This window comes from Podarcis raffonei, chromosome 5 (genome assembly GCF_027172205.1).
Source record: "Podarcis raffonei isolate rPodRaf1 chromosome 5, rPodRaf1.pri, whole genome shotgun sequence".
Lineage (NCBI taxonomy): Eukaryota > Metazoa > Chordata > Lepidosauria > Squamata > Lacertidae > Podarcis > Podarcis raffonei.
Window position 1 is genome coordinate 95499925 of NC_070606.1, and position 26837 is coordinate 95526761.

The window sequence follows — 26837 nt, forward strand, 5'->3', positions numbered from 1 at the left end:
TAATAATAATGGAGAAATTTATGGCAATAAATAAACAAACCACGGTAATTATTTTTATATGCTTCCTGATGCACTGCAGCGGGGAATAGCACAGAGTTTGTGAGGGTGGGGGTGCAATGTCAGCCCCAAAACAGGCTTGTTATTGACTTCTTTCACTCCTTCTGGCAGCTGGAAGCGGAATGCCCTCAAAAGGGTGGTTAGGAAGAGGAATATCTCCATCTTGGCCATCTGCTCTCCCACACAGGCTCGAGCCCCTGCAGAGGAAAGAAGGCGGAAGCAGCAAGTGAGTCATAACCAACTCCATCTATTCTCCAGTTCATCTGGTTTGCTCAGCCAGTAGTTTTAGCCATAACAACAGCAACAAAAAGCTGGAAAACAGCTACTCCCAAAGTACCTCCCTTTAATCCTCTGGGCTGACATCCTGAGGGTCCTGGCTTTGCTCCAGGAAATACTGAAAGCTAACCTTGAGTGGCTGCAGTTCCCAAAGGAAGATGATAATAATAATAATAATAATAATAATAATAATAATAATAATAATAATAATAATACAGTGGTACCTCGAGTTACATATGCTTCAGGTTACATACGCTTCAGGTTACACACTCCGCTAACCTAGAAATAGTGCTTCAGGTTAAGAACTTTGCTTCAGGATAAGTAGAGAAATCAGACTCCGGCGGCGCAGCAGCAGCAGGAGGCCCCATTAGTTAAGTGGTGTTTCAGGTTAAGAACAGTTTCAGGTTAAGAACGGACCTCTGGAACGAATTAAGTACTTGACCTGAGGTACCACTGTAATAATTTTTTATTTATACCCCGCCCTCCCCAGCCAAGACCGGGCTCAGGGCAGCTAACAACCAATAATAAAAACAAGTTGATTAAAATACAATTAAAAAAATTAAGATACAACATTAAAACAATTAGGGACCAATCTCTTCATAGGAGGAGAAAGGAAAAAGAAAGAGGGGGAGGGAATCCAACTGATTCTAAGCCAAAGGCCAGGTGGAACAACTCTGTCTTACAGGCCCTGCGGAAAGAGATCAGATCCCACAGGGCCCTGGTCTCAAGAGACAGAGCATTCCACCAGGCCGGAGCCAGTGTTGAGAAGGCCCTGGCTCTGGTTGAGGCTAATCTAACTTCCTTAGACTATGCTTGAAAGCAGCGTGAGCATTTGGATATGGAGCATACAGGTCATGGCTGTATCACTATATGTAGTACTTTGAGAAAGCAGGTCTAACTACTGCCAGAAGGACATAAGAGAAGGAATAAATAAAAGTGCATTTAATCACACATTGCCTGTGTGTGAATCTCAGAGCAGACACCTGGTGGCCAATAGTGGCAGCTACCAGGTCCAACAGTGATGGAGATAACAGAAGCTACAACAAAAAGAAAAAAATGAAGAGATGGAAAGAGAGAAAGAGGCTGGAGCAGCTGTTTGTTCTGGGCTCAGCTCCTGCAGTAGCCATGCAGAGAAAAATATTCTGTACATGGAAGTGCATGGAATTTACAGCAGAGCTACGGTTTGTAACTGATCCATTCTTTTTTCTATATTGTTTTGCCAATAAATAAAAAAACCACAAAAAAACCAAGCACAGGAACCAAATGCCCCAATTCTTACTGCAGCTGTGTGGCTGGTGGAGCTGAGGATTTAACCCCTTTACTTCTAAACCATTTCCCCAAACTGAATTTCTATTCAAGAGCTGACAGTTGCTCCATGGGATGTATAGTCAATGTGGTTCCCTCTGGTTCTTGAACTATCCAGCTCTAGGCAACATAGCCAAGAGTCGGATGATGGGCACTGTAGTCCAACATCTGGAGGGCTATCCCTGCTCTAAGGCATAAAAAGTGTTTTGAAGGGGAATTCACATTGGAAAAGTGACATGGAAGAAAAGTGTTAAATCCCCACACTCTCAGAACTATGACCACAACCTGATTTTTAAACCACATGTGATCCTTCCATGGCCCTCTCACTGTTTAATCAAACAACAGCAACATTCAACTTATATACCACCTTTAATCCTAAGATCCCAAACTGGTGTATAACATTAAGTACATAATTTATGCAGCATAATAAAAAACCACAACACACAACATAATAATATACAGCATAATGATAAAATAATCATAACAACAGTTCCCCTCATCCACATTTAACAGGCCATAGATTATAGTGGCCAAAGGCCTGGGTAAAGAGGAATGCTTTTCTCTGGTGCCTATCCCACCCTGTATGTGTCTAAATTTTATTATTATTATCAATACTATTTATACGCTGCACATCTGGCTGGGTTTCCCCAGCCACTCTGGGCAGCTCCCAACAGAACACTAAAAACAGAATAAAACATCAAACATCAAAAGGTATTAGAAAAGGATTTCTAGACTTTTATAGGCAACTATATAAGAATAAAGAGAGGAACAATATGATGAAAATAGAACGATTCTTGAAAGAAAAAAAGGTGCAAAAGATCCCGGCAGAAAGAAAAGGACAACTGAACGCCCCAATAAGCAGTGATGAAATAAAGGAGGCAATAAAAGAATTGAAGAGGGGGAAAGCCCCAGGACCAGATGGATTCACATCAAGATACTATAAAGAATTGAGAGATGTGTTGATGACACAGTTGAAAGAAGTCATGAATAATATCTTAAAAGAAAGGTACATCCCGGAAACCTGGAAAGAAGCATTCATTACATTTATCCCCAAACAAGATACGGATTTAACACAAGTTAAGAATTATAGGCCTATTTCACTACTTTTTTTTTTTGAGGCCTCAAAAATATTTAATAAATAATAGAGAAGCTCAATAACACCATATTTTTTAGAATTCTGCTATTTGAGTGGCAGAAGAATCATCATAGGCATTAGACCTTACTGTGTAGCACCTTTGAGATTATCCATCAATATACATCAGTGGAAAGTTAATGGCAATTCTCAGAAAAGGTGGTCCTGATACAGGTCTGATGTAGTCTTTAAAAAAGCAACTTAGAAGATATTGCAATTGCTGGAGCCTACCCATCTTCTGCTTGCAGGATATTTTTTATCCACTTATATCTGGCAAATTTGGTCTTTGCAATAAGCTGCCTTGTGGCATCACATATCCCTGCCTTTTCAGCCACATATCAAATTGAGTGCCACAAAAGTAAAAGGTACACAGCCACTTGCTTCAGTCTTTCACATCTGTGGTAGAGGGTCCATTTCTCCTTGTCTATTGACCCAGACTTGGTTGACGCCCTCCTTCATGACACAGCTGCAGCGATCCCAACCAAGTGAATCCTTATACTGAACTTTTCAGAAAGAAAAACTTATTTCTTTTGGATGAATTTAAGCTCCTCCAGGAACTGCTGACACTTTCCTATCAATACCTTGATTGCTTCACTCATCAGCACATCTGGAGGCAAGACACCTGTTGACTCAACAGAAAAGATGTAGTGATCTCGCACCCGAGCCAAGCGCACAAGGTTTTTCAGGTCATTGTGACGAAAAATTTCTCTACTGAATGTGTCCAAGCGAGCGTTAGCCACTCTTGCCACTTTTTGCCCTTTGATTTCCTGGACCTCAATAACCCCAGCAGAAAAGCAGTTCTTCAGCCTCTCAGCTGCTTCTCCTCTGATAGGCTGTAGTAGAGTGATTTCTGGCAATAGCCGGTAACTGGCTGTAGCCACTGGAGAAAACTTTGCATGGTCTTTACCAATGCCTTTGACGCAGTGCATAAGTACATCGATCTCTTGGCCGGGCCGCAGCTGGGCAATGAGGATGTCGTCATGTACAGGACGGAACTTGGCATTCATGTTGTCAGCCTGAGAGCCCAGTGGCACCCATTCCATGTGCTTGCTGTAAACTTTATGGTTGATATACAGTTCGTTAGGGTCAGACGATTCCTTGGCTGCCTGAGGATTCCTGTGGCACTTTATTTTCAACTGGAATTGCAGAGTGTTAATTTCATCACATTCATCTTCTTCACTCTTGTATTCAAAGAGACGAGGATCTGCACAGATAGGGATCAGTCCCAAGCGATGAGCTAGAATTTCATCCTGCACAATGGAGGTGTTATTGTACACAAAGACCTTCTCTACGGCCATGGTTGGCACCTCAGCAAGCAAGATGCGTTGGAAGGCATTAGCAATGGCAGCATCAATCCCCACCATGTCAAATTCCAAAGTGCTTTCGTCCATGTGCGTCACATCTACTCTGAAATTCTTTTCAAACTTCTCCTTGTCCCAGGCATCATCATATCCAGAGTAATTCCCAGGAAAGTCTGTTGTGTGGACGTTGCGGACGCCAAACTCGCCTAGGACCACCCGGCTCCGCATCTCTTCCACGCTCCTGGACGCCGCCATCTTCCCCTCCACTGGCTGCGGAAGAAACACGCTGGCCTATTTCACTACTGAATACAGATTAGAAGCTATATGCAGGGATTCTAGCGAATAGAATGAAAAAGATCTTACAAGAAATTATACATGAAAATCAAGCAGGTTTTCTTCCTGGCAGACAGTTGAGAAATAACATAAGAAACATAATAAATATTTTTGAATATCTGACTGCCAGGAATGAAAATCAAGCTATCTTAATGTTTGTGGATGCAGAGAAGGCCTTTGACAACATTGCTTGGGATTTTATGCTCAAGAATTTAGAATGTATGGATGTGGGAAAGGAATTCTTTAATGGGATTAAAGCTATATATACAGAGCAAAAAGCAAAATTGATTGTCAGCAATGTTGTTACGGAAGATATCAAAATAACAAAAGGAACTAGACAGGGATGTCCACTTTCACCATTGTTATTTATAACGGTCCTGGAGGTCCTTCTGAGGGCGATTAGACAAAATAATTTAATAAAAGGGGTGACAGTTGGCCAGAATGAATATAAAGTGAAAGCCTTTGCAGATGATCTGGTAATAACAATTGAAGAACCAACAGAAGGTGTAATAGAAGTATTGAAGGAGATGGAGCAATTTGGAATTGTAGCAGGGTTTAGACTAAATAAAAAGAAAACCAAAATAATAGCGAAAAATATGGACCAAAGTATGATAGAAATAATGCAACAAAAAACAGAGATAGATGTGGTGAAAAAGGTAAAATATTTGGGAATCTGGCTAACTCCCAAAAACATTGACTTATTTCAAAACAATTATATTCCGGTGTGGAACGAAATAAGGAAAGACCTGGAAGTATGGGGCAGACTGAAACTATCCTTTTGGGGTAGAATTTCTTCTATAAAGATGAGCGTCCTTCCTAAGATGTTATTCTTGTTTCAGACTATCCCCATAATAAAGGGGGTATCAATCTTTACAGAGTGGCAAAGAGCGATATCTAGGTATATCTGGCAGGGCAAGAAGCCAAGAATTAAATTTAAGTTATTAACAGATGTGAAGGAAAGAGGAGGCTTTGCCCTGCCAGATTTGAAATTGTACTATGAAGCAGCCTGTCTCTGTTGGTTGAAAGAATGGATAAAATTAGAAAGTAAGGAATTATTAGACCTTGAAGGTTTTGATAATAGATTTGGATGGCACGCGTATTTATGGTGTGAGAAGAAGAAAATACACAAAGGGTTTGGGAGCCACATATTCCGAGGTCCATTAATAGAAGTATACCTATTAGAACCAAGAGTTCCGCACTGGTTATCTCCGTTAGAGATTATGTCTGTGAAGAAAGTAAATATGAGAAGTAATTGGATTACTTATGGAGACTTAATAATTAAAGAAGGAGGTAAATGGAAGATAAAACCATATGAACAAGTTAAGGATCATGTTTATGATTGGTTGCACTATTTTCAGGTTAATGAAATGTTTAAAAAATATATCAAAGAAAGTGGGTATATGGAAAAAGATTCAAAGTTTCAAACAGATATAATAAACAATGATTGTAAAATTCTGTCAAAAATGTATAAGATATTGTTAGAATGGTATACGAAAGATGAAGAAGTTAAAACGGTAATGATACAATGGGCCAGAGATTTTGGATATAATATACAATTTGATGACTGGGAAAAATTATGGAAAGAAAACTTAAGATTTACTGCATGTACGGCGTTAAACGAAAATAGCATGAAAATGTTTTATAGATGGTATATTACACCGGTAAAATTAGCAAAAATGTATAAAACCTGGAATAAATGTTGGAAATGTAAAGAAAAAGAAGGAACGTTTTATCATATGTGGTGGGAGTGTAAGAAAGTGAAGAGCTTCTGGGAGATGATATATAATGAGATGAAAAAAATGTTGAAGTATACATTTGTTAAGAAACCAGAAGCCCTACTTTTAGGCATTACAAGAAAGGAAATAAGAAGGAAGGATTATAAACTTTTTCAATACGCAGTTACAGCAGCAAGAATTCTACTGGCCCAGAAGTGGAAACAAGAGGAAATACCGACGAAAGAGGAATGGAGGATGAAATTAACAGGCTATGCAGAACTGGACAAGTTAACAGGGAAAGTTAGATATCTTCGAGACCAAAAGTTCATCGAGGACTGGGGGAAATTTGTGGAATATCTGGAAAGTACATGTGAAGTACAAACAACGCTAGTGGGGTTTAAAGAAGCACTGTAAAAACTGAGGTATATTGTTAAATGAAAATGGATGATTGAAGGGGGGACTTATGGCAATAGAGAACAGAAGAAATGCGTAAGCAAGAGTTAAATATGGATGCTTGTCAGAGAAGTTGAAGGAAGTCCAAAAGTATGGAATTTGTGAAAATTTGGATCAAAATTGTATATTTATGTTAAAAATTAATAAAAAGGATTTTTTTAAAAAAAACATCAAACATTAAAAACTTCCCAATACAGAGCTGCCTTCAGATGTCTGCCAAAATTCAGATAGTTTTTTATTTCCTTGACATCCGATGGGAGGGTGTTCCACAGGGCGGGCGCCACTACCAAGAAGGCCCTCTGCCTGGTTCCCTGTAACCTCACTTCTCACAGTGAGGGAACCACCAGAAGGCCCTCGGCGCTGACCCTCAGTGTCTGGGCTAAATGATGGGGGTGGAGATGCTCCTTCAGGTACACTGGCCCTCTAGTAGTCTTTAGCTAAAAACAGTGAAAAGTGTGAGCAGATTCATTACCCACAAAGCAACTAGTTAGAATGGTGCCTGCACATTTTTATTTGTTCACACACATTTGACCATCAGTTTCTTTGAAGCAAGCTACTAAATATAACTGTAAATTATTTCTGTGCATACCTGCTCCAAATGGCAGGTATTCTTCTCTAGACCTGAAATTTCCATCCTTGTCCAAAAAGTGGTGTGGGTTGAACTCTTCAGGTGTTTCCCATCGTGTGGGATCAACAAGAACAGAATGCAGATCTGTAATAACAAGTGTCCTCTGAAAAGAAGAAACAGTTGGCTCAGAATGCATCCAGACCAGCACACTTCAGAATGGTTTTGAAAAACTAGGAGCTGGCAGGCAGACACATGCAGTAGATTTATGGGAAGACTGTATCGTCATTGTCCCCAGGCAACACAGTGATGTCAACCAGGACTCAGTTGAAAAAGATAATTAAACCGGATTCTGAAGCCATCATATAGTGAAGGGAAGTTATTAATCTTGATAAAGTTGGTTATGTCTTAAGTATCTGGGCTTCATCCCACACTGCTTACACAATCAGACTCTGGCTTATAATTATAGTAACAGTTTATTAACCTTCAGGGTTTTTCCCCCTAGTTCCTCAGATTCTGCATTACACATGTGGATGCTTAATTCAAAGTGTCACCATCATATGCTCTTTTCTCACAAAATATACAGATGTTTCCTACCTTTGGAATGTGAAAACCACGCATCTTCATATCCTTTGCACTTCGTCTGGGAATCCCAAATAATAAGGGATATTTTGCACGCAAAATTTCATGCATCACAGCATTGGTATAAGGCAGTTTCTTTCGATCTTCATAACATATGGGAAGGGAGGAACCAAAAACATCTTCCATCTCTTTGTAGACTTTATCTGCAGGAAAAGTGGGAAATGAAGCTTTATTTTAAAATACCCTGGTTTAAATCTGAGAAGCTTCTGATAATCAAGCTGTGTAGGGTGGGGTGAGAAGACCCTGGTAAATTAAGTGAGGCTCATTGGTATATGCTGGCAGCATCCTGAAAATAAGAAGTTAACAATTAAGTAAATGCAGCTGCATGTGGAAAAGGTCTATTGCTCTGTGGTAGAACATCTGCATTGTATGCAGAAGGTGCCAGCTTCAATTCCCAGTATCTCCAGTCAGGGCTAGGAGCATGGGCATGGCCAAGGGGGCCAGGGAGGGGGACCAGGTGGGAGCAGATGCCCCCCTATAGCAATAAAAATAAATAAAAATAAATAGCTAACTGAGGTTCTGCCCCCTCCTAACAAAAGGCCTGCCCCCACCAACAAAAATCCTGGCTACGTCAATGGCTGGGAGTGTTCCTTCTTTGAAACCCTGGAGAGGGCTAGTTGGCACAATTATATGGCTGCCCATTTCCCCCTGTCTTCTTCCTGGCCAGGAGTAGGGCAAAGTGGTTGCTTGGCCACTGTGGCGACCCACACCGTGCCCTGCTCAGCCATGCCTCAAGGCCTTCTGCTGCAGCCCCACAAATGCTTCTGTGGTGAAATCTGCAAAGCAGGTACAAGCACGTTGCAGAGGAGGAGAGTTGGTGATGGCGCTCGCTCCTCAGTCAGTCTGAGGGCCAACCAACCCTCCTGCGGCTGCCATCTTTGGACGCCATGTAAAGAACCCCAAGGAGATGGCAGGAGCAGCAGGGGTGAAGCAGCTTGCAGCAGCAGAAGCAGCAAAATGGCATTTGGCTACAACTAGAGCCCACAGATACTAAAGTACAGTGGTGCCCCGCAAGACGAATGTCTCGCAAGACAGAAAACTCGCTAGACGAAAGGGTTTTCCGTTTTGGAGGTGCTTTGCAAAACGAATCTCCTATGGGCTTGCTTTGCAAGACGAAAATGTCTTGTGAGTTCCTGCGGGGTTTTTTTCCTCCCCCCCCTTTTTCTAAGCCGCTAAGCCGCTTATCCGCTAAGCCGCTAAGCCGCTAAAAGCCGCTAATAGCGCTAATCCGCTAATCCGTCAATGGGCTTGCTTCGCAAGACGAAAAAACCGCTAGACGAAGAGACTCGCAGAACGGATTCTTTTCGTCTTGCGAGGCACCACTGTAGGAGTGAAGGTGCCCCACAGAGTCCCCTGGGGCCTCTCCTCATTTTTTTTTACCTCAGGAATTTTACCAGCAGCGGCCTGGTAACTCTGGCCTGCCTTTTCCTCTCAGTGCCTCAGAGAGACAGGGCAGGAAAGGGGGAAAAGATGGCTAACAGCCTAACAGCATGACTGAGGCCTATCCTTAGCAGCTATCCCTCCCTTTTCCATGTAAAAAGGTAAAATGGCAGTGGTGAGAGCTCTGTGCTTTCCCCATCCTGATCATAGAACTCCCCTCCTTTTCCCTTATGAGGCTCAAGAATGTAAAAAGCGCAGAGTGGCAGCTGTGAGCCTCCAATGAAGCGGGGGGGGGTGGATACTGACAAAATTACGTTGTTGATGACAATAGCCGACATTAGAACACAGACCAAGACTTCTTTGGCTCAGGACCCCAGTACATTGGGGGCTGCCTTTCTCCATAAAACCTACTCACGCTCTAAGTTTGCCACCTGAAGCCCTTCTCTGTGTATTTCCTCTGAGAGATGTTCATTATCCAAGTGGTGACGCATTTTAGCACCTTTTTGAACATTCTGCATAGAAGCAATAACATTATCCCAGCAGACTAATCTAGTACAGTTGACAAGTCAGCACAGAATCTCTGTTCCCATATATTCTAATAGGTAGTATTAATCTGCAGACAGCTAAATATACATATTATACACCCACATAGCTTACTTGACACACAACAAGCACCATTTTTGCCAAATCCATCTGGCTCACCTTTTCCCACGCAGGCTTCCCAAATTGATTCATTCAGTGGAAATTGGTATGACAGGTGAAGTATGGACTGGTTCAGTAAGGGATGGGTTATAAAATAAATAAATAAATGAGGTGTAGGCAGAAATACCGTCAAAGTGCTAGATGCCCAGGGGGAGACTGAACTTCTATCTACAGTATTTGATTTTAATGTACCAAACTGTTGCAGTTGAGAATGCCTTTGATGATCGCTTCTAATATACGGCCAAGTGTAGGAGAAACTACATTTGCCTGTCAGATATAGATCAAATATTTTCAGTTCACTGAGCCTTTCTGACGAGAACCCGCTCGTCATCAGTAATAATCAGTCTCACGCCAAGATGGTTTGAAGGAGTCTAACAGCCTCAGGAGCTGCTGCAGCCCAACATTTATTATGAACAGTAAAAACATACTCTCTAAGGAAAATACAACATTGTATCAGCCGGCAGATAAAGACAATACCATACATGGGCATCATGCCACCATCAGGCTGTGCTACGTGGACCAATCATTGAGATCGCATGAGCTGTTCACGCGCTGTTCATACTCCAAGCAACGTTTCTTGCTTGAACCCTGCAATAAACTTTCGCCCATGCGCTTATGCATAAGCAACCATTTCCCTACACCTTTCCAAAACAGCCATAAAAAATTTCCTTGGAACATGTCCCACCTATTTAATTAAACTTCAAAGATAGGTTATTAGGCCTGAAGTGTTTTGTGTGGGTTTAAAAATACATATATATACATTTTAGTTGATTGTCAGATATGAATGACTATTTGTCATCCACCCATTATGAAACCTTGGAAGAATCACAACCTACTACTAAAAAAGCAGATAAATCTAAGCTCTTCCCTACAGGGATCCAGGGAGGTGCTTGCTTCCATTGCAAAGTTCTCCCTCACCTTGAACATCTGGATAAGACACCATGAGGAGCAGTCCCCATTGCAGAGTAGCAGCAGTCGTCTCTGTCCCTGCGATAAAGAGGTCAAGAACACACTCTGCCAGGTTCTCTTCATCAAAGGTAGAGTTGGGGTCATCCTTGCTCTATTGACGATAATGGGAAAATGTGAAATGTTGGAATTATTTACAGGCCACACAAAATCTATCTGACCTTGGGGTGGGGGGTGTCTTCCTATTGCAACACCTAATAATATGTTTTGCAGGTGAGTGTACTGGGAGATATCTGTACAGAGTCATGGATTGGAGTAGTAATCTAAAACAGCATTGCAGTGTAAAGGGTACAGGAAATGATCTTTTCTTCTGAAGACATGTACCATAAGAGGTAATAAAAAGAAAACACAGAATTACAAGGTGAACTGGGGTGATCTGGGAAAAGTTATCATGTTTCCAAATCAAATCACCCCACTAACAACGTTTCTCAAAGCAGATCTGGGACTTCCTACACTTCTGAATAGCTCTGCAGCTCAGTTGTCCGAAAACCATTCATCAACCAGTCTTCTCCTACCCCAAAAATGGAATCAAGCTGATTGGGGAAGCACCCACAGCATGAGAGGTGATGGGGTGAAGGGTGGGGATGGGGGGGGGGGAATCTTTCATTTTGGTAGGACTTGCTTTTAAGTTCTCCCTCAAGAACATAATGTTACATGGCAGCTTATAAATGATAGATAGATAGATAGATCTGATATGAGCTTGTGGGGTGCGAGACATCCTAAATTCCTGGGTCCAATAAAAGTTAGAATTAATCACAATTTGGGGGTTAAACTGTGCTATGCATTGAACCCCTGCCTTGTGACAGTGGGTCATTAGGGAAACAAAGCCTGGTAAAGACTGAGTTGTGAACCGAAGAAAAAGTAGGGAGATCATTAGGAGAATCACTGCCAGAAATTCAAATGGGTAAAGCCCCTCCCTAGGCCCTGGTTTTAGTTAGTAAGACAAAAGGCTGACAGTTGCCTGTGCTCTCTCTCTCTCTCTCTCAACACACACACACACACGGAGGGGAGCTCCAAATCCAGGAAGACAGTGGAGCTAACGCAGAGAGGGAGAAAAAGAAAAGGGGGAAAGAAGAAGAAGAAGAAGAAGAAGAAAAAGGAGCCCTAACTTTACTTTACCGCTGCTGCCCCCATCTCTGCCGACAAAGAAGAGGGGAGGTAGGTGAGCACGGGAAGTCAAAAGAGGCTCCGAAAAAACACGTGGCTGAGCCTACCGGAGACTACCCCTCCATGCAAAGCCGCAGGACAAAGGAGATCGCGGAAAGGAAGAAACTACCCCCTTCTTTTCTCCTTTCTTTTTTTAAAAAAATCCTTTTTAACCCCTTCCTACCCCTCTCCCTCCCCCCCCTTTTAAAAGAAATTCTTTTTTATTCCCCCCCCCCCATATACCGTATTTTTCGCTCTATAGGACGCACTTTTTCCCCTTCAAAAATGAAGGGGAAATGTGTGTGCGTCCTATGGAGCGAAGACGCCATAGCCCCACGACCCTTTCCCGGCTGGAGAGGTGACGCGCGGCTATGGCAGGAGCCTCCATAGCCGCGTGTCACCTCTCCAGCCGGGAGAGAGCGCGCGGGGCTAAAGCAGCCCCCCGCGACCCTCTCCCGGCTGGAGAGGTGACGCGCGGCTATGGCAGGAGCCTCTCCGCTGCGCATTTCCGCTGCTCCCTGACCTGCTCTTTGGGGCTGGTGGTGGGCTTCCCCCCGCCAGCCCCGAAGAGCAGGTCGAAAGGAACCTGAAGCCTGGAGAGCGAGAGGGGTCGGTGTGCACCAGCTGGAGAGGTGACGCTTGACTATGGCAGCAGCCTCTCCGCTGCGCCTTTCCGCTGCTCCCTGACCTGCTCTTTGGGGCTGGTGGTGGGCTTCCCCCCGCCAGCCCCAAAGAGCAGGTCGAAAGGAACCTGAAGCCTGGAGAGCGAGAGGGGTCGGTGTGCACTGACCCCTCTCGCTCTCCAGGCTTCCAAGGTAGCCGCCTGAACGCACCTTAAACGGCACCTTGTTTTAGAGCGGGAAAACAAGAGGGGGGAAATTCTCCCCCTCTCTGCGCAGCTGCCTCCTGCCGCTTCGCTGAAGGGGCACTGGGCAGAGAGCGGAAGAATTTTTTTCCCTTGTTCTCCCCCCTCTAAAACAAGGTGCGTCCTATTGTCCGGTGCGTCCTATGGTGCGAAAAATACGGTACCTACTTTTATCATTTTTCTTTTTAAAAGAGGGGCCACTGCTGCTGCAGCCACCCTTTATTTGAATCTTTATTTTTATTGCTATCTTTTCTACACACTATTTAAAGACACACTTCTCCACACTCCCCCCCTCAATTTAAACCTCATTTTATTTTCACCTCAAACTCCCCTCTTAAGAATTAAAATGGCAGTACCCAGAAAACAGCCCTGAACCATCACAGGCCATTTCCTGGGACTGCCACTTCGCCCCAGACTTTCCACTCTCTTTTACCTATCCTCTTTTACCTATACTTTACTCATTTTTTTTTAAATAAAAAGCTCTATCTATCTATCTAAAGACAACACCCCCTTTTTTTACCTTTAATTCTCATTTTTATCTTTTACCCGTACATTTTTAATTACTTTTTTACAAACAAAAAATAATAACAATAATTAGGGGGAAATATTATTATTATTATTATTATTATTTAAAAAAACACACATTTTTCCCCCCTCTCTCTTTTTAAAGCCCTTTCTTTTCTATTTGTTGGCTTGTTCTTGAGGGGGGAATCTTTCGCCCCCAGCTACGACCACCACTCTCTTTTAAAACAAAAATTTCCTCTATATCACTGCTATTGTTATTGATACTCTCCCCCTCAACTCCCCCCCTTTTATTTCTCTCTCCCTTTTTTCTCTCCCCTCTCTCTCTTCACCCCTCCTCATTTTTTCCCTTTATCCCACCTTTCATTTTCCACCCCCAATTTTGTTTTCTATCCCTTTTATTTTTTAAAATCAACCCCCCCTTTTTAGCCTGTCCGTCAGTTTGTTTTTGAGGGGAGCCCTTTCCCCCCACCCCCTCTTTTAAAATAAGACTTTCCCCCATACCATTGCAGCAGCTCACCCTCCCTCCCTCCCTCCTCCCCTCTCCCCCTCTCTTTTCTTCTCCTTCCCTCTCCTACCCTTCCCCCTCCTCCTCTCCTTTTCTCTCCCTCCTCCCTCTCTCCATCCCCCCCTTCCCCTAAAGGAAACACATACACACATTCATATCACCCTATCATAATTTGCCCCCCCCTCATACTATAGCTAAAACTACTGCTGCAAACTAATACCGCTGATATTACTGTACTATCTCCCCTCTCTCTTTCAACTGTCTTTTTGTCTCTCTCTCTTCTCTTTTACTCCAATCTCCCCTCTCCCCCCGCCTCCCTCCTTCTTTCTTTCTTCTTCTTCCCTTTTCTCCCTCCACCCTTTACATATAGCCTATTTGTCTGTCTCTGTTTCTAAGTGCACTCCCAACCCCCATTTCCACCTTAACTGGACCCCAGTACCCCTTTTGGGTATATACAACCCCCTCCTAAACACATATTTCCCCTGGCCCCACCCCTCTAATCTCTTGCATCTCTACCTGCTAACCCCCCTCCCCTTATATGAACTGTCTGTCCGTTAGTCTACCCATCTCTGCTTACCTGCCCTCCCCCCCAGCCTCGGCGGCATCGCTGAGGCAACTACAGAAAACCCAAGAGAAGTTCTTAAAACACAGGCTAGAAGTGACACAAATGACCACCTAATCCAAACACTCTGTAAAAGCCACCAGCCAAAGCCTGATCAGCTCAGCAACCCAACAATACTCAAGAATCACCACTGCCACAACTCCTAACCACCACACGCCCTACCCCAAGTGGACGCCAAGCCAACCTCAAACCAAAACTATCAGGGAGACTGAGATGACACCAACCAGGGAGATGGCAAACAATGCTAAGATGGTAACTCCCCTTCAAGATGATGACCACCCAATAACGAAACGAGATCTGAGGGAAATGGAAGCAAGATTAGAAGCACGATTAGAAGAAACACTGAAGGCCACAATGGCTCCCATGCAGGTACTAATCAACAACCTAACCTCCAAAGTGGAAGCTCTAGAGAACAAAAACCAAATGCAAGAAAGAATAATAGAGCAATACCGGGAAGAGAATGCATGTGTGAACAAGAAACTGGATGAACTGGTAAACCAAATGGAAGCAGAACACAGAGAGATGAAAATTAAGCAAGCCGACCTTGAAGACCGCAATAGACGTTGTAACATCCGCTTCTGCAAATTTCCTGAAAAAACAGAGGAGAAAAGCCCAGCAGACTTAATTATACGCTGGCTGAAAAACACAATCCCAAGCCTGAAACTTGAGGCAGATGACTTGGAGAGGGCTCACAGAGCCCTAAAACCTATGCCAAAACCCAGCGCCCCCCCCAAGAGACATCATTGTATGCTTCACACGCTACAAAAAGAAGGAAGAGATATGGCACCACCTCAGAAACTCAAGCAACCTTCGATATGGAGAAACCCCCATTCTGGCCCTACAGGACCTATCTCAGGATACCCTAAACCGGAGGAAAAGCCTGCGCCCATGCACCCAGCGTCTCCAACAAGCAGGGATCAAATACCGATGGGGCTTCCCCTTCCGCCTCATTGTAACAACCAATACAACACAACACATGGCTACCAACATACCTGAGGCCCTGCAACTACTAAAGAACCTTGAACTCGACCTCCCACCGGAATGGCAACCGACAAACCCACCAAGTGACAGCCCCAACCACGAGGAAACAACAGCAAACAACTGGACGACGGTACAGAAGAAAAAGAAACAACAGAAGCGGCACAACAACGCAAACCAAACAGGCAAGCATCATGCTCAGAACCGTCCCGCCGGCCATACGACACAAGAAACCAGACCAAGATTAACCAAACCAATTCATCGCAGATGGACAACCCTACAACAACAACAACCCCAGCTGAATGAAGCAACCAGGGAAAAACCACAAACTGAAGGACTGGTGATTTCCCCCCCTTCCCCCCCTCCCCCCCAAAACATAGATTTAGTTAACACCATCAACATCCCCCCCAGCTCCGCACCCCCACAGAAATCCCCACCCCAACACCAGTCCAGACGACCTCAACCACATTCCCCATCACCCACACCTTCAACATCCTCATACTCCATACTAAGGAAAAACAACTCCAACCTTAATAACACAACCCACAATCAGGCTAAAATCTGATACCCAACCAGCACTACGGTGGCACCAGAGCGTACCAGCACCCACATCCCCACCCCAACACACCAACAATGTTGCTCATAACATTGGCAACATTGCTTACGAACCTTATACCTGACAGCGACGTTACAAAGTCACTTCACACTGTTTCGCTGATCACCCCCTATCGCAGACAACAGGGGGGATGGCCTGTCCTTGAACATGGCCTTCCACACCAGCTGAGACCTAGGACCAACCGGCTAAATGCCAGATGGCCCAAAATACCCCAAACAAACACCTATATGACTACATATAGGAAACTCCCTACAACTTACCCCCTACTCTTTAACCCAAATCTCACTCTAATCCCACTAGCCCCCCACCCACCACACCCTAGGTCAGCGCAACCCCACTGGTTCTTTAAACAACACGAAGAGAGAGACACAAGACAACCGGAACGGGTTGGCAGGGAATCGCCCCACATAATAGAGAAGCAAGATGGCTAACCTAAAAGCAATCACATTAAATGTGAGGGGGCTGGGAAACCCCATCAAAAGAAAACGCATCACCTCATACATAAACACCATGAAACCACACATCACCTTCCTACAAGAAATACACAACCCACCCAAAGGCAGCAAACTCCTGAGCGACGCCCGCTTTAGTCAACAGTGGGTCGCACAAGGCTCAGGGAAAGCTCGTGGTGTAGCCATAATACTCAGTAGAGACCTGAACTTCACTGCCACAACAGTCCTCAAGGACAAAAAAGGCAGATTCATTTTCGCTAAAGGGACAGTAGATGGCAAAATCAAACTGACAATCGGCTCCATATATGCCCCAAACACGAAACAATTAGAATTCTTCCAGAAGACACTAAACAAATTCCTCTCCTTCTCTGAAGGGGAAGCAATCCTAGGAGGGGACCTCAATCTAAATATGAAAGTTTTATCCCTGAAAGATATCCACCCCACAACCCCATGGGCAACCTTCCTCCGAAGGAAACCCCCAACAACTAGGAACTCTTACAAGTTACTAAAAATGCTAAAAAATAGGGGTCTCTACAACATTTGGGGTGAGCAAAACCCGGGAGACATCAGCCATACATTCCAATCGGGACGCCATGATACAGTGTTCAGACTGGACAGCATTCTACTCACACAGGGTCTGATCCCCTCAGTAGAATCAACAAACATAGGTAACATTAAAATCACAGATCACGCCCCAGTAGAAGTCATCGTTAAAATAGGAGAAGGAACACAAACCACCCCATCATGGTCCTTCAGTCCCATCCTAACTACAAACAAACAAAGGAGAGAGTCTCACAAAAACCCTCCAAAACTACTTCAAGGAAAACGATGTAAACAATATAACAACCCCCCTCCTATGGGACGCAATGAAAGCGGTCACCAGAGGAGCTTGCATAAAAGAGAAAACATTCCTTAAAAAACAAACCTCCTCAAAAATTAGCAAAATAGAACAAGACATCACAGCCCTCTCATCACGCTACAAACAAACAGGATCTAAAAAACTCCTCAAACTTATAGAACAAAAAAGGAGAGAACTAGACTCCCTAGAAATTAACAAAACAATGATCAACATTCTATACTCTAAACAACGTTTCTACGAATATGGAGGGAAAAACTCCAGATTACTAGCAAATAGATGTAGGAAAAAAGCACTCAAAACAAGAATACACTGCATCACCAAAAAAGACGGCAACATAACATTCTCCCCCGAAGAAATAACCTCAGAATTTGCAGAATTCTACTCCAACCTATACACCTCCCATAACCCACCAGAGAAGGAAATCAGAACATTTCTAGCAGGACTGACCATGCCTACCCTAACTGGATGAGGAACAGGAATTCATGGACAGTCCTATCACCCCAGAGGAAATAGATGCGGTCCTCAAAAACCTGAAACCACACAAAGCCCCAGGCCCAGATGGCTTCACAGCAGAATTCTATAGGAAATTCAAAGAACCCTTGATGCCCTACATGACCCGCCAATTCAACGACATCATAAAAGGGGGCCCCATCCCCAAAACCTGGACCCACTCCAAAATAGTCTCCATCCCAAAACCACTAAAAGATAGCCTTAAAGTAGAATCATACCGCCCAATCTCATTAATAAACCAAGACTACAAGATATTCACATCAATCTTGGCCAACCGCCTAAAAATCTTCCTACACAAGTTAATAGCCCCAGACCAGACTGGCTTTGTCCCTGGCCGCAATATAACAGACCCCATCAGGAAACTACTGAACCTGATCGAACACAGCAAGGCAACCAAACTCCCATTGACAATTATGTCCCTAGACATCCTCAAAGCCTTTGATTGCTTGGAGTGGAAATACATATTAGCAGTACTAACTAACATGAAATTTGGCCCCAACTTCCTACAAATCCTGATCCAAAACACCCACCCACCTCACTCACACACGAAAACAAAGATCACCACAGCCAATCACAAGCAAACAATCACACCCTAGGCCAACCCCAACCTCTCTCACCACCAAAGGAACACAAGTGAACAACACAAGCAATGCTGACACCCAACTCTACATACATTAAACATAATAGAAACATTGCCACCCGACCCCACCCCATCCATCTTCCCTCTCTCCACCCCCCTTTCTTTTTTCTTTCTTTTTTCTTCTCCCCCTAATGCCTCAACAAATGAAACGGATTTGTAAAAATGTTGCATGGAAGAAGAAGAAAAAATACGAGGCACTACACTTCTGTAAAACAAGAAAATCCTTAATAAAAAATATTTTAAAAAAAGGAAAAAAAAGTAAGACAAAAGGCTTCTGGTAGTTTTTAGGACGGCAGTTTGCCTGATATGATAGGGAGGAAAATCTTGGGTAGTCAGCAAGCTATAGAGGGGGGCCAGAGTGATGTTTTGGAGCATGTTTGATTTCTGTTTGAATCCAGAACTGTCTCTATGGGAAAAGCAAGGCCTTCTTAGGGTGTGAATGCTCTGAACCTCTCCAAGGCAGGCTCAGGCTGTATATATGTGTAAACCATATACCATAAAGATACCACCGTCTCCACTGTGCCACATTTCCAAAGGATGCACAGACCCTGGGTAAAGTCCTAGACCCCTGGACTCTCACACTGCTGTGGAGATTGTGGTGGCATGTAACAGATCTTTTTCCATCGTTTTAGGACAGAATCGTGTGGAATAGCCACTCATCCTCAGAAGTATGGGAGCTGGGCTTCATAATCATGATCACATAGCACACAGAAGCTTACATTTGTCCCTATTAAAATTCATTTTGTTAATTTGGGCCCAGTTTTTCAATCTGTTAAGGTCATTTTGAATTCTGATTCTGCCTTCAGAATTCATAGATGAGACCAGGAATGTGTGTCTAAATGGTGCAGCAAGATGGTTCCAGGTGTTGGACTTCTGCTAAATCCAACCAAGTTTGCTTCGTTTCATGCACTAAAGTGTCTTGAGCTATTATTGGATACTTACTTTCTCAATTTGAAGTAGATAGAAATCAATGAAATCCTGAGGCTCATCCTTTTGCTGCTTTCTATGCCTTTCCACCTCTTCCTTTGCAAATGAATGTACTAGCTCTATGGAAGAAAATGCCTTATTGTGAGGTCCTGGGAGATGTTTCATCAACCATGGGAAGAGTTCATACAGCTGCAGGGAAGAAGAAAACAAAACCTGTCACTCTCATGATTTGGTCTAGCAATACATTTTAATCTCACATTTTCTCCAAGCGGTTCAGTGTGATATATCTCCCTCGCCCACTTTATTTTCAAAACAACCCTGAGAAGTAGGTACACTTGTGTGATAGTGAGCACAGATTAAAACACCCCATTGTCCTAAGCCAAACTCTCTAAAATGGGCTGGGAAAAATTTTCCACATTCCACATTCCAAAATCTGATGAAGCCCAAGGCAAACATATTAATAGGTTAATCTTATTTAGTAGGCTTCTGCACTTGCTAACTTCTACCTCCCTTAATACTCACTACTATCCTTATTTAGGCATGTTTTTTCTAGTGTGTGAGTTGAGGTTATTAGTCCAGTGCTTAGCAAGTCTGCTTTGAATCCCTTTATGACATACTACTCTAAGAGTAGTACCAGAATAGTTCTGTGAATACTTATGGTGGTGAAGGCCTCTCTGACACCCATCAGAAAAAAAAAATTACTCACACAATGAATTATGGAACCTCCATGTTTTAAGCAAAAATCAACACCTTCCATCATTTTTTGGAACTTTTCGTCTTCGAGGGAAAATCGGTACCCAAAAGCCAAAACACATATTAAATTGGAAACTGCATTTGTGATGGGCAGTGATGGATCAAGTGGCTGTCCTGAAAATGAAGTTATTTACAGATATTGATGAGGCTTGCATTAATTCACACGTTTTCTTTTTCTTGAAATGCCCTTGCATGAACTCATTTTGTACGAAGCTTGTAAAATGCTAATTAACTCAGCTTGCTCTTGCATTTTGAAAAAAAAAAAATTTTTTTTGCAAAGAAACAGCTAGCCTCTTATCCAAAATGTGCTTGGGGTGCAATACTGTGCAAATTTATCTGGAAATAAGGCTAATTGAACTTACTTTTGAGTAAATGTGCATGGGACTCTGCTGGCAAGACTTGGAGGTGGTTGTTGCTGAGTCTTTGAAAGCCCTTTCTCACCACCATACCTGGAGCTTAATAGTAGTTGCTCAGTTTCCTCCTTCCCTTTAACCTTCCTCAGCTGATTCTCCCACATCTTGTTCCCCTCTCCACTAGTGATAGCACACACCAGTTCTGCTTAGACTTAGTTTTCCCCCTACAAACATCACCTCAACTTCCCATCTGTTGTTCTCTCCCTTCCAGCTGATAGCAGCTACTGAAAGAAAAAGGGAAGCTGCCAACCCCTCAATAATTCCACTGAATTTTAATGGCCACCATTAGCACCTCAATAAAACAATTCAGAGCTGACAAGGAGCGGAGTTGTAGAATTAATGGATGTTTGAAAATTTGTCATTTGGTTTGCTATTTTTCGTCTGCTGTACTGCTAAATATTGCTGATCACCTTACAAACATTCATAAACATGCAGAGCTTGGTATCAAGCTTGATTCTTACAAAATCCATCACCATTATCCAGTGTCATTATCCAGTATCACATACCCTTTGCCTGCGCAAAGATCTTCACAAGCTCAATGGCCTCCTCTTCTATTTGGTGCTCCATACCTTTCTTCCCCAGCCCCAGCTTCCGCATAGTAATCACGCCGAAACGTCTGTGCTGCTTCCAGATACGACCGTTTGAAAATACCATGCCTAAGACAATCAAGAATCAATGAGAAAATATTACTTACAGTGTTACAAAGAAGTGTTTTGTCTGGCATTGCCCTCTGATGTCCCCCTAACCTCCAGGAACTGGAGGGATGCTCACTGACAGGGCAGAGCAGAACTCTGGGCCTCCTGTTTGTACTGACAAGTACTGCTACATATGTCATTGACATCTGACCTACCCCTGATGTATTCTCATTGGGGACAGGTCCAGCAACACTAAGGTGAGGCCAGCAACTAAACATGCTATGTGTGGGCTGGGAGTTCCACTTGGTACTGCAACAAGATGGCCAGAGTATCAATAATAAATTCATTATTATTATTATTATTATTATTATTATTATTATTATTATTAATGCTGAGGTGCAGCCTTACAGCTGCCCAGATGCAGCACTCAGTGGGTTGGCCACCCATCTTGACAAGAAAGCTCTACCAGTTGCTCAAAGGCTTCTCTGAAGCAATTTGTATAGTCTACATGTATTTTTTGTTTTAATGTATTTTTAATCTTTTGCTGGAAACCACCCAGAGTGGCTGGGGAAACCCAGCCAGATGGCCAGGGTAGAAATATTATTGTTGTTGTTGTTGTTGTTGTTGTTAATGTGGCCCTGCATCTGCACCTTGGTTCTCTTGGCCTGCCATCCAAGACCCTGGGCCTACTAACTCCAGTTTGCTTGGGCCACTGCCTTCACTTGTTCATGGACATCACAGAATCATAGAGTTGTAGAGTTGCAAGGGATCTTGAGGATCATCTAGTCCAACCCTTGCAATGCAGGAATATGCAGCTGTCCCATGCAGGATCAAACCTGCAACCTTGGCAATTTTCCAGGGGGGGAAAACACTGGCTGTATCCAGTTTCTCAGAGCAGACCCATTAAAATTAATAGACCCAAGTTCATCACACCCATTTATTTCAGTGGGTCTACTCTGAGTATGCCTAATATTGACTACAACCTTATATGTTCTAGAGAGAGAGAGAGAGCCCTCAGTGGGATGACCTGTGCACATCTTGTGCCTCTGTTCTAAATTAGCAGCCCATGCCATGGCCACTGAAGGCAACAGGTGTTTCTCCATCAACATGTTTTCAAGCTGGACTTGACCTATCATCCATAGATTCTATCCAAAAGTACCAGGACCCACATGTTTTAGGAGCACATGGATGTCACTCAGCTCAAGGCTCCTAGCTGCACCTTTTGGCTGACATTTTGAGGCAACTTGGCCGAAACGTCATCAGTTTTCTTTGATGGCTTGCCAAGTTGGCAAACAGGCAGATCAACACTGTTCAGGATGTATGCAGATTTTACTATAGGGCTTTGCCAGGTTCAAGAACTCAGTGTTCACAGTCATTTCCCAAAGGATAACTTAAGTTACAAGTCCCACACTACCTTCGTTTATCCTCCTTACAACCACCTACTCTGGATTCTTTTAGGTTTCCCCCCAGATTCATGTACATTCAATTACTCTGCTCCTTATCAGTCACTTCTTCCTTTCAAGCAAGCAAAACTTCCTCTTTGAGCACCTCCTGATAATCTGTGTCTTCCACATTTGCATCACTTTTGTAGACTTCTGGCTTTTATGTAAGAGACTATATAAACTAAGGATGATGTGGTAATCTCAGTGCATAAAGACAAATGTGGTGCAATGGCTACTTTCAAGAGCTCATGTGCTGGAGAAAGCTCCAGATGATGGAAACATTCAGAGCATTATTCTCTTTTGCTTGGTGATTTCTCTGGAGAAAAGGTCTTTCAAACCCATCACTCTTCACAAAAACTTACCCTTCTTTTTAAGTGCAGTTTTCAGGAATGGGGTTACTGGTCGGTCGAACAGGTCATCGAAATGGTTTGTAAGGCCTTCTTTCACTGCTTGGTATCCAGATAGTACTACTGCTGGTGCATATGCTCCCCATATACAGTACACATTTCCATATTGCTTTGCTATCTGCCATTTGGATCAAAAGAGAAATATCACATTCAAGCCAAGCAGATCAATTCAAGTTAATGCATTGACTACAGCCTTCCTCACCACTCCAGCTTCTGGCTGTGCACAGCTTTCCTCTAGTTTTCTGTTCCTGTCAGATTCCTATTGCTTGCCTTATCACCTTCCCTTTGTTCTTCTGGGTCATTCCATCTTCCAAACACCCATTTGAAGCAAACACCCCCTTCCTGTCCCTGCCTGCCTTGCTCTTGCATAGAATTAGAACAGTACAGGTGTGTGTGTGTGGCGGGGGGGGGGGAGAGATATTGACAAGGTTCTTCACAACCAGAAAAACAGTGCATTAAGTGACAAACAGTCCATTAGTGAAATTGGGAGTTTAGCTAGGAGATGGTTAATGGGACCAGAATGATCTAATGCTCACCCTTTTTGGCCAAATTACCACTGCAAAAAATAAGGTGCACCTTAGATTCGATGGTGCATTAGGCTTGAGTAAATACAGTAAGTTAATAGTTTAAGAAAGCTATGAGATTATTGGGGGAAATGTCTTGTCCTGATTACCATCCACTAGCCTGTGGAAAAGGGGTAAGATATTGGGAGTGTAGAATAGTAGACTACATTTTCTAGCTTACCCCCACCCCCTACATTTAAAGAATCCCAGGAACTCTCCACATAGCTCTTGTTATGAGAAATGATTTCTTGTATTAATAAAGCTGCACACCATTGTGATATTTCAGAAAAACACGTATCTCAGTACTACTTCTCAATACTGATTCTATGTAATCTTATTTGAAAATGTATCAAATGTATCATTGTTTCAATATATAAGTTTCTCCTATAAGTATGTTTTGTTTCAGTCTATAAGTATATGTTTCTTCTATAAGCGTATCTTTCTGTATAAATGTATTGTTAAGATTATGAAAATGTTCCTGGTACTGTCAATGTAAGTGCAACTGTATCGGTTGGTCTGTGCTAATACACCACCACATTATCACCTACTGGGTCTACTATGCTATGGAAACTGTTCACAAAATCACACAAAACACAAAAATTATTCCACAATGGTTCATTCATGATCCTGCAATCCCATTCATACAAACGTTAACATGCTAGTGTAGAGTCAATGCCCAAAGCTAACACCTGTCTTCTTCCTGCGGGCGTCAACCACAGCTATAATTTCCAGCACCCTCAAAAGTTCCCAGGATTCTTTGGGAGGAAGGAGCAGTCAAGTAATTGTGTTTCTTAAGTAAATGGCCACAACATTTGGTAAGCCGTATTGTTTTCAATATAGTTTCTTCCTTAATGAGAATCCAGGTTTACAGTAGCAACAACAACAACAACAATGTATTATTCATATGCCACCTATCTGACTGAGTCACTACAGCCACTCTAGGTGGCTCCCAACAAAGTATTAAAAATATAACAAAACATCAGCCATTAAAAACTTCACTGAACAGAGCTGCCTTCAGATGTCTTCTAAAAGTCAAATAGTTGTTTATTTTTCTGACATCTGACAGGAAGGTGTTCCACAGGGTGGGTGCCACTACTGAGAAGGTCCTCTGAGACAACTTTTTGAGTAATCTGTTAGACTTGTGGGAAATGCCAAATCAGTAACCAAATGCCAAATCAGCACTACCAGACGTTATGGGGAACAGGTCATTAACTGGTCATTAATTGGGAAGATTGCAAGTTAGATCTCCATTGGATATTTCGTTTTCAACATCATTTTACAGTTGAAATGCACATGTGTGTGTGTGTGTGTGTGTAATAGTAGAGGTGTGCACTGACCACAAAACTGTTCGGATCCTGGTTTGGCACTTCAGAAAACTGTCCACTTCAGTCCAGACCCATGCAAAGGAAGGGAGGCATCTGGGTATATTTGCCCTGAGCCTCAGAGGGCTAAACTGGCTGGAGACCCTGCCAGGGACCGACTGCTTTTTTTGTTTGCGTTTATAGCTTTGTTCCAGATAGGGGTGCAGCTGGGCTGCCAGTCAAAGCTGATGAAAGGCACTCTGTGCCACTGAGGCCACCTGAGCCTCAAGTGACAGCAAAGGACCCAGAAGTAGCCCTAAGATGCATGCCTGGTCCTTTAGAGGGAGTAATTGTGTCAATGGCCTGAGCCACTTGGATGTTCCAGAGGCTGACCAGGGCTTTGTCAGGAGCACCAGTCAAATCGGACAGAAAACCCCCCAAAGCTGTCTAGAAACCCATTGGGTGCATCAGCCTCCGAGGGCGGGCCATCCACATAGGTCCCCTGCCTTTGCACAGGGGAAAAGGTGCTGAAAGCCTAAATCTCAGCAGGAGGTGATCTGACTATGACAAGGGGCTGATTTCAATATTTCCCACTTTCAGATCACCCCCTTCCTGCCCAGTTGAGAAAACAAGGTCCAGAGTATAACCTGCCACATGTGTTGGGCTTGTGACATGCTGGGACAACCCTCTCTTCCCAGGCACATCCCACAAAACCACCAAATTTAAAAACATACAAGTTAAGAACTGTTAAATACAGTTAAAAACAGTTAAATCATTTTAGACAATTGGAGCCATACTAGGAAAACCAAAACCAGCTAAACAATGCCCCAACTCAAACATTTTTTTTATCTTTTAAATTTTGTATGTTTTAAAGCAGGGTTGTGAATGATCCTTCATTTTTCTGTTTTATATTTTTGTAAACTGCTTTGAGTTTTTTTCTTACAGTCATTTAGTTTCATAAAATGTATACAAAGCTTAATTGTCAAAAACCCTCAAAGCAGTTGACAAAAAGTAACCATATGCAGAAGAACCATCTGCACCTGTTCCATCATTGTGACACACATTGCTTGAGACTTTCCCCCAAGAAGCAGGATGCTTGCTAGAAGGTGCCAAATTAAATTACAAGTGGGACATTAGTACAATAGGAGACAACATCATGTGATGGAATTTCAAAGAGCCTTGAATGAATGAATGAATGAATGAATGAATCTTTATTTTTGTCAGCCATCGGCCATAGCAATAAAACAACAATACAATATGGAAAGGATAGTGTCAGGGGACTGCCGTCAGAACAGGGGAGGGAGGCAGGGGGGCCGTTGGTATACAGGGAGCCCCCGAAAATCCTGAGGAGCAGTTCCTCTTCCAGCGGTGGGAAAAGCCACACCTCCAGTGGAGAAGAGAGGGAAGGGGCCAGCCAAGCGAGGGAAGGGCTCAAGGATGCTGCTGAGAGCCCCAGCGCCTCACCTCGCCAGGCTGGCCAGGAGGGACGCACGCCACTTCCGTCGCCCACCTTGTGCAGAGGGGTGAAACGCAAGGAGGGGAGGCGGAGGCTTGGGGTGCTGAAGTTCTTATGTTGGGGGAGAAGCCGGAAGGGGCCACTCCCGGATTCTGCAAGTGACTAAGACGGCCATGAACTTTGTGTATCTGCACTGTAAATAGTTTGCACTATAAAACCTGTAAAAGACAGGTTGGAGTCCTGTCTGGTTACTCATGAGCAACCACTACATAGCATCTGACAGATAGGAAATAAAAAGTAATTATATAAAATACATTTTAGGGTTTTGAATCAATAATCAAATAGTGGATCTTATTCTGATTGCCCCAGCTAAAAACCTTGCAAAAGTAAGGACA

At 43.3% G+C, this 26837-nt stretch overlaps 2 protein-coding genes across 2 annotated transcripts in view; both read right to left on the bottom strand.

Annotated features, from left to right (window-relative positions):
- Window positions 1–26837, bottom strand: part of LOC128414867 (cytochrome P450 2J6-like) — a 29423-nt gene continuing 2586 nt past the window's right edge. Inside the window, exons 2-9 of the mRNA XM_053390782.1 lie at window positions 23078–23240; window positions 21145–21294; window positions 20179–20339; window positions 19488–19661; window positions 10780–10921; window positions 7735–7922; window positions 7162–7303; window positions 1–254 (exon numbers count right to left, since the gene is read on the bottom strand). Of these exons, the coding sequence (XP_053246757.1) occupies window positions 55–254; window positions 7162–7303; window positions 7735–7922; window positions 10780–10921; window positions 19488–19661; window positions 20179–20339; window positions 21145–21294; window positions 23078–23240 (1320 nt within the window). The 3' untranslated portion in view covers window positions 1–54. The remainder of the gene's footprint in view (window positions 255–7161; window positions 7304–7734; window positions 7923–10779; window positions 10922–19487; window positions 19662–20178; window positions 20340–21144; window positions 21295–23077; window positions 23241–26837) is intronic.
- On the bottom strand, window positions 2749–4352 carry LOC128414861 (DNA-directed RNA polymerases I and III subunit RPAC1-like). The gene has a single exon (XM_053390773.1). The coding sequence runs from the start codon at window positions 4324–4326 to the stop codon at window positions 3292–3294; it is 1035 nt and encodes a 344-aa protein (XP_053246748.1). The 5' UTR covers window positions 4327–4352; the 3' UTR covers window positions 2749–3291.

What these genes read in the sequence shown, in the direction of transcription:
- LOC128414861 (XM_053390773.1), bottom strand. Translation starts at nt 4,326, where the DNA reads ATGGCGGCGTCCAGGAGCGTGGAAGAGATGCGGAGCCGGGTGGTCCTA.